General features: G+C 40.3%; 1 protein-coding gene across 1 annotated transcript in view; it reads right to left on the bottom strand.

The window, feature by feature from the left end:
• Window positions 1–2,652: 2,652 nt before the first annotated feature.
• PARP15 (poly(ADP-ribose) polymerase family member 15) overlaps window positions 2,653–8,062 on the bottom strand; it is a 64,874-nt gene continuing 59,464 nt past the window's right edge. The window contains exons 11-12 of the mRNA XM_049878121.1: window positions 4,720–4,894; window positions 2,653–4,407 (exon numbers count right to left, since the gene is read on the bottom strand). Coding sequence (XP_049734078.1) covers window positions 4,118–4,407; window positions 4,720–4,894 — 465 coding nt within the window. The 3' untranslated portion in view covers window positions 2,653–4,117. The remainder of the gene's footprint in view (window positions 4,408–4,719; window positions 4,895–8,062) is intronic.

The raw sequence follows: 8,062 nt of genomic DNA, 5'->3' as shown, positions 1-8,062 counted from the left end.
TCCCCTTCTATACAAGGTAAGGAAAAGGTTGGAGGATATTTACATCCTGGGGACTGAAAACAATAATATACACCAGGAAGGAGGTGGGGCACGAAGTCTTTTAAGATGCAGGTATGTACACTCTGTGAGCTCGGAAACAAAACACTCTCCCTATATTTACAAATAGTTGTGGGAAAATCCACAGCCCATGGCTTGTAAATATAATAAATGAATCAATTAAGCTTGTAAGGCATGTTTACTGTAAGGGAAAATTTGTTCTAGTGTTTAGCAGATATTGAATCTGTCAATATTAGCTGTAAATAATCCCACCAGCCTTGTGGTAATTAACCCACCACACTGTAAATATCCCCTAACTTTGCATTCACATAATGTATCACCATGTGCACTGCATGGATTCTGATGGCTCTCTGCTATAGATGCCGAAAGAAATGGCAATACTTCTGTGGTATAGTGAATTTACCATTACATGGCCCTTTTAGCCAAGGTCTGGTAGCACCCACATAAGATCGACTATGCAAATAAGGTGCATGGAACCCTTGCAGGGAATCGTTCAGTTTTGCCATTCTGCTAGGCTTAAAGAAAGCCAATCCCAGAGGCACAGGTAGCCTCACTACCATCAAGAAGAAGAGCCAGGCATGGAGCGCGTCCTTTGGACCCAGGTCCCTGTGCTGAGAACCTCCTAAGACCCAGGAGACAGCTGTAACACCAGAAACTGCAAGAGATGGTGAGAAGCAGCGACAAGCATGGCAGAGTCCAGTAGCAGAGAAAGGGCAGCAGCGGAACTATGAGACCGGCACAGGATGGCACAGTGGGCTTCCCAGCCCACTGAGCAAAGTGGCTACAGTGGGTGTGCCGGGCCACTGAGCAAGAAAGTTGAGCGCCTTCAGGAAGGAGGCTTCCTGGCGGAGTGGGGTACCTCCAGGCACTTAACAGCAGAGCTAAAGAGCTTTGTAACACTTGCCCAAGCAGGCCGGAGCAGGGGCCCAGGCGAAGAGCAGAGGGCCTAGGCCGATAGGAGTACCCAGAGGCAACAACCGAAAAGCTGTCCTGATCAAAGAACTGTATCCTGACTTGTTCCTGTTGGCTCCAATTTGATCCTGATCCTGAATTGTACATAACTTGTTACTTCCCTAATAAATCCCATAATCGTGAGTATGGTCTGTGAGTTCTGTGTGTCCACTGCAACAAATTAATGAACGCAACAGAGAAGTAGAAAGTGCTATGGGCAGGAAGGCAGTGTTAGAATTGGTAAAAATATTGGAGAGTGGAATTTTGTCTGACCTCGACCTCTCAGGAATGAGCTTTTTGCTAACGTTGATGGTGATTCTCTTTCCTCCCCGTGAAGTTAGATGAGGTCTGATGCCACACCATTTTCATACTTCCTCTGACTGATTCAAGCTGAGTGTGTGGCTTCGTTCTTCCACAACTGAAGGAAAGGACTGGAGGGGAAAAAAAGGAACGAGAAAGAGAAAAAGCTAAAAGAAATAACAAGAGATGATATATGAGATAGTAAAGCCCTCCATGAAAGCAGTCCACCAGTCCAGATTATTAACCCATGGTATCAGTTAGGTATCACTTGACTGATCCACAGAAAAGGGACCCCTTTCTTCAGTAATTGGCAAAGTTGGAGAAAGACTTTCAACTTTGATTAAGTTCAAGCAGTGGGTTCTTGGGAGAGAGAACATCAACCCAACGGGAAGGAACAGACGTGATTTAGCTTCAGAAAAGGATGGAAAGACATGATTTAGCTTCAGGCTGAAGGAAGGTAGAATTTCTAGTAACTATAGTGTTAATTGGTTTATTTTTGTTCCGTAAGAAACCATCACAACTTTAATAAAATGGGTGTTGTGCACTCAAGATGTCTAAGTCTTACTAGTAAAGTAAGGATACAGAAAAATAAATCAAGGACTCCTTGTGTAACAGCATCTATAGAGACAGCAAGTCAGCAGTTGACACTGCCAAGTAAAAGCCTACCTAACCTAAGTAAATAGAATCCTTCCCTCCAACCTTCCTCAACAGAATTCAACATTGGGGTTGGGAGCTAAAGCTCAGGTTGTAACTGAGCATTATTTAACTTTGCTTTGTTCTCTAGGGTTATCTTTCCCTCAGGCACCTTAGGGAGTGGTGTCTTGTGGAAGGTAGGTTATGGTCTTTGCATCTCATGTTCCAATCATATATTTAGCTAGACGCACAGGCATCCTAGAAGGACAAGACATGTAGGTATAAACACACAATGAAATACCATGCAACCATTAAAAATGATATATATTTCATGACATGGGGAAAATGACACAGATATGCTGAAAATTCAGATTAATAAGATTATCACTTTTTTAAAAAAACTCCATACACATATATAATTAGAATAACTCAGCTATTACAATTATGTTTACTGATTAATAACATGAGAGAAATATTTATATTGTAATATTAAATGAAAACAGTAGATACAATAGTGTATAATTAATTAAAAAAAAGTATAATTAGTGACTGAATAAAAGGGGTGATCTTGAGTTTGTTGACTATGGATAGAGAAGGAACTAGGAGAGAGTACATGAGAAAATTGGCAGTGGTTTACTTAGTGTTGGAATTATGGGTGACGAAATTTGGTGAGAAAGTTATTTTCTTTGTTTTCCTGTATTCTTCGTATATAAAAAAAAAAACAGTGTAAACATTTTTAAATGTTTAAAAGTCCTCCAAAGTGAGACTTCAGGATAAATATGCTGCTACATATATTAAGAACTTACATAACTCTTAGATAGTAGAGGAACATATAGATCTGAAGGGTTTTCATCTATAAGACAAATGGGACTTGTTTGTGTCCTCCATAAGTCACGGCAGTAATCAATAGGTAAAAGACATAGAAGGACAGATTTCAACTCAGTGTAAAGAGGAGATTTCCAATAATTAGAGTGGTTGCATGATAGTGTCATTTTGCTCATGATGCTGAGTGCTGGAAGTGTTAAAACAGACAAGGAGTCTTCTTGCACTGAGGACAGGGGTGTGGAAGGAGAGGGAAGAGGAGATGATGAGACTAGTATGCTTTTCACTGTTAGCATGCTATACCATTCATTCACATATTCATGTGTGTGGTAGGCAGTCTTCAAGATGGCCCCAAATGGTCCTTGCCTGCTGATACCCACAATGTTGTGTAGTTCCTCCCACACTGAGTGGGCTGATTCATATAATCAATAGGATATTTTGGAAATGATGGCATATGAGTTCACAAAAGACATAAAAGACATTGTGGCTTCCAACTTGCCTTTCTCTTGAACTGCTTGCTCTAGAGTAAATTGGCCACCATGTCATAAAGACACTCTAGTAGCCTGTTGAGAAGCTCATGTGGAGAAGAACCTAGGACTCCTGTCTCCAACCAGCAAAAACTTGCCAGCTATGTGAGTGATTCATTCACCTTGGAAACAGATCCTCCAGCCCCAGTCAAGCCTTCAGATAACTGCAGCCCAGGTGATATTGTGACGACAACTTCACGAGAGACCCCAAGTTACAACAATCCAGTAACCCTTCACATGAATTCCTGACCCACAAAGAATATTTGGGATTTACTCCCTAATTTAGTAGTAATTTGTTTTGAAACCTTAGATAACCATACAGTACATTTTACCTGGTTTGTTCCACAAAAGATTTGAGGTAATACTTTTTGATTTGGTTATTCTGCTGAGCTATTGATAAGTATGTCTTAAATAGGCACAATCCCCAGCTGTTACAGATGCACAACAGAAGCCTATCCACTTCACAGCACAGTTTAGCGAGCCACAGTCTGATGTCTTCGCATATTCCAATAGGAATGATCACATCTTGGCTTTAACATGATTCATCATATTACTTTTCCCACAGAAAAAAGGAATGGGTTCTTTCCTCTCCAGATTCTGTGTCTGTGGATAGTTGTAGCTATAGCTACACCACCGACATTCCTCGGCTTCTACCCATAAATCTCAGAAGTAGAGGTAAGCTACAACCTTGCAGCAGCACAGCATTTTAAAAAGGCTCTTTTCAGTATTTCAGCACATAAAAAGGATAATTTCATCTGCAGAAGCAAATCAAAAGCAAGCACAAGGAATTTGCAAATTGTTCTTAGAACTATATGACTAAGTCATATTTAATGTTTGAAAGTTATGAGATATTCGGGGTAAGCGTGGTTATCGGAGAACACCACAAATATCTTTGGGTGATATGGGTCATCTGTGACAGAATCATACAGATCTGTAGGATCGTGAGGGTTCTTCGCTGGAGGGGCAAGTAATCCTGCACACCCACGTGTGGAGATTCCAGTAAGAACTCGCGCAACATACATATGCTTTCTCCCATTCTCATCTGGTTTGGAGTACACATCATTGGCAGAATAACTGGCATCAACAGCAAAATAGGTTCCTTTTCCATAGTGTGCCGCTGTAAAGAGAAAGACAAAAGCCTTCCTAAGCACATGGAATAAAAATTACATAATATGTAGAGTCACACCCAAATCTGACAAAATAAAACATTACATTCCTGCCCACCAAAGCCACTTTTCATCATTTCTAAAATTCACCCCATCTGGCTTCAGAAGGTTGCCAGTCTTATTTTAGAGTGAAACACAGTGAGCTCTAGCTGACAAAGACAATATGGTGCCATCTAGGATTCTGTGTTGCTTGGGAGTGAACAGTCAACACTAGAACTACCTGTTCACCTCATTCTCAGCCATCAGATGGCTCTCTTCCTTACCATTCTTCCCAGCATAACTTCGATTAAAGCCGTGCTGATTGACATGTGGCACTGAGCCTGCATCTGTTCCATGGAAGAGGAATCTCTCGTTAGTTATATGGCCATTCTTGGTGTCCATGTGAACTTTCCTTAACTGGTAGCTATCCCACAAGAATGTATTTTGAATCCGCTCAATCTGCAAATGACAAAAGGCAAAATATTTTGGAAATCACCTTGTTGTTGTCAGGTGCCATCAAGTTGATTTCCAACTCATAGCAACGCTATGTAACAGGGTAGAACTGCCCCATAGGGTGATCTTCACTGTAATCTTTACAGAAGCAGATCGCCAGGTCTTTCTCTCACAGAGCCACTATGTGGGTTTCAATCGCCAACCTTTTGGTTAACTGAGTGCTTAACCGTTGTGCCATCAGGGATCCTTTGGAAACGACCTTAGAGTTTGGTATATTGTCTTTGCTGTGGATCTAAAATAAGCAATATGAAGAAGGAGGAGAAAAAAAGGAGGATCAAATGCAAATGGCAGCAAATTCTGAGAGAAAAAGGGTATGTTAAATGTATTTATTAGCATCATAATTCAAGTTGAAGCTGAAGAACATTAAAAACAAGTCCACCAGAGCCAAAGTACAACCTTAAGTACATCCCACCTGAATTGTGAGACCATCTCGAGAACAGATTTGATACAATGAACACTAATGACTGAAGACCAGACAAGTCATGGGATGACATCAAATATGAAGAAAGCAAAAGGGCATTAAAAAGACAGGAAAGAAAGAAAAGACCAAAATGGATGTCAGAAGAGATTCTGAAACTTGCTCTTAAACACAGAGTAGCTAAAGTGAATGGAAGAAATGATGAAGTAAAAGAGCTGAACAGAAGATTTCAAAGGGTGGCTCGAGAAGACAAAGTAAAATATTATAATAAAATGTGCAAAGACCTGGACTTAGAAAACCAAAAGGTAAGAACACGTTTGGCATTTCTCAAGCTGAAAGAACTAAAGAAAAAATTCAAGGCTTGACTTGCAATACTGAAGGATACTAAGGGGAAAATACTGAAAAACAGCAGGAAGCATCAAAAGAAGATGGAAGGAATATACAGAGTCACTGTACTGAAAAGAATTGGTTGACGTTCCAAACAGTTCAGTCGAGATAGCATATGATTAATAGCTGATGGTACTGAAGAAAGAAATCTAAGCTACACCGAAGGCACTGGCAAAAAACAAGGCTCCAGGAATTGACAGAATACCAATTGAGATGTTTCAACAAATGAATGGAACACTGGAAGCATTCACTCATGTATGCTAAAGAAATTTGGAAGACAGCTACCTGGCCAACTGACTGGAAGAGATCCACATTTGTGCCCATTCCAAAGAAAGGTGATCCAACAGAATGTAGAAATTATCGAACAATATTAATATCACACTCAAGTAAATTTTTTTGAAGATAATTCAAAAATGGTCGTGGCAGTACATGACAGGGAACTTCCAGAAATTCAAGCCAGATTCAGGAGAGGATATGGAACAAGGGATATCATTGCTGATGTCCATCTGACATCTGGTATTCCCTGGAGGGAGGGAATACCAGAAGATGTTTACCAGTGTTTTATTGACTATGAAAAGGCAATCAAATGTGTGGACCATGACAAATTATGGAGAACATTGTGAAGAATGGGAATTCCAGTTAATTGTGCACATGAGGAATCTGTACATAGACCAAGTGGCAGTCATTTGAACAGAACTAAGGGATACTGCATGGTTTAAAATCAAGAAAGGTATGTATCAGGGTGGTATCCTTTTACCACACTTATTCAGTCTGTATGCTGAGCAAATAATTCCAGAAGCTGAACTCTATGAAGAAGAATGTGGCATCAAGGTTGGAGGAAGACTCATTAACAACTTGTGATACGCCAACGACACAACCTTGCTTGCTGCAAGTGAAGAGAACTTGAAGCACTTACTGATGAAGATCGAAGACTACAGCCTTCAGTATAGACTACACCTCAACATAAAGAAAACAAAAAACCTGACAACTGGACCAATAAGCAACACCATGATAAATGGAAAAAAGACTGATGTTGTCAAGAATTTCATTTTACTTGGATCCACAATAAATGCCCATGGAAGCAGCAGTCAAGAAATCAAACAAAATATTGCATTGGGCAAATCTGCTGTCTTTTAGACATCTCTGAAGTACTAAAAGGGAAATACATCACTTTGAGGACTAAGGCATGCCTAACCCAAGCCATGGTATTTTCAATTGCCTCATATGCATGTGAAAGCCAGAGAATGAATAGGGAAGTCCAAAGAAGAATTGATGTCTTTGAATTAAGGTGTTCCTGAAGAACACTGAATATACCATGGAGTTCCAGAAGAACGAACAAATCTGTCTTGGAAGAAGTACAGCCAGAATGCTCCTTTGAATAGAGGATGGCGAGACCTTGTCTCATGGACACATTATCAGGAGGGACCAGTCCCTGGAGAAGGACATCGCACTTGGTAAAGTAGAGGGTCAGAGAAAAAGAGGAAGACCCTCTGCAAGAAGGGCCATCAGAGTGGCTGCAACAATGGGCTCAAATACAGCAATGATTGTGAGGATGGCACACCACTGAGCAGTGTGTTGTTCTACTGTACACAGGGTCACTAAGAGTCAGAACTGACTCGACACACCTAGTAGTAACAACAATTATCATCTATACTTTGTAACAGTGTGTATTAATATCTACTTTACATAACAGAACTTATATATTTTATATCAAAATGCTTACCTATATATATTCTCTATATACATATGGTAGGACAAAAGCCAAGAAAGCTGCAGATATTGGAAAACACAAGTGAAGTTTCTTGCTCTTCTTGTACTCTCAACAACTCTTAATACCATGAATCTCCTCTTACTCAGTTCTGTCCTTTCTGCAAGAAGAGTCCTTCTTCTGGTTCTCCTTCCATCTCAGGAATTAAGTTCATCCATTCCCTATGTATTGTGTCCTACTATGTGTTAGACACTGTGATGGGTTCTGTGAATGCAGAGATGAATAGAATAGGATGCAACTCCTACCTTAAGAAGCTCACTGTCTAATGGTGGAGTCAGGCAGGTTATCAAAGTACAATTTTAGAAATGTTATAAGGTACGTATGTGCACAATTATATGGGAGAAGCTGCTACATTTTAAATTATTAGAATGCCACCACTCTTCTCTGACACAGGTAGAACAACAATAACCTTCTGATACACTCTTACACTTCATTGGCTAATGTCTTTATGCAGCATAGCAGACCTTTTGGGGATCTCCTGAAAATCCACTCTACCCCACCTCCAATGTGCACAAACTTCCTGTTTGGGGGGAATTGGCTT

The sequence above is a fragment of the Elephas maximus genome, chromosome 1 (assembly GCF_024166365.1).
Source record: "Elephas maximus indicus isolate mEleMax1 chromosome 1, mEleMax1 primary haplotype, whole genome shotgun sequence".
Classification (NCBI taxonomy): Eukaryota; Metazoa; Chordata; class Mammalia; order Proboscidea; family Elephantidae; genus Elephas; species Elephas maximus.
This window is presented reverse-complemented; position numbering and strand designations above follow the sequence as displayed.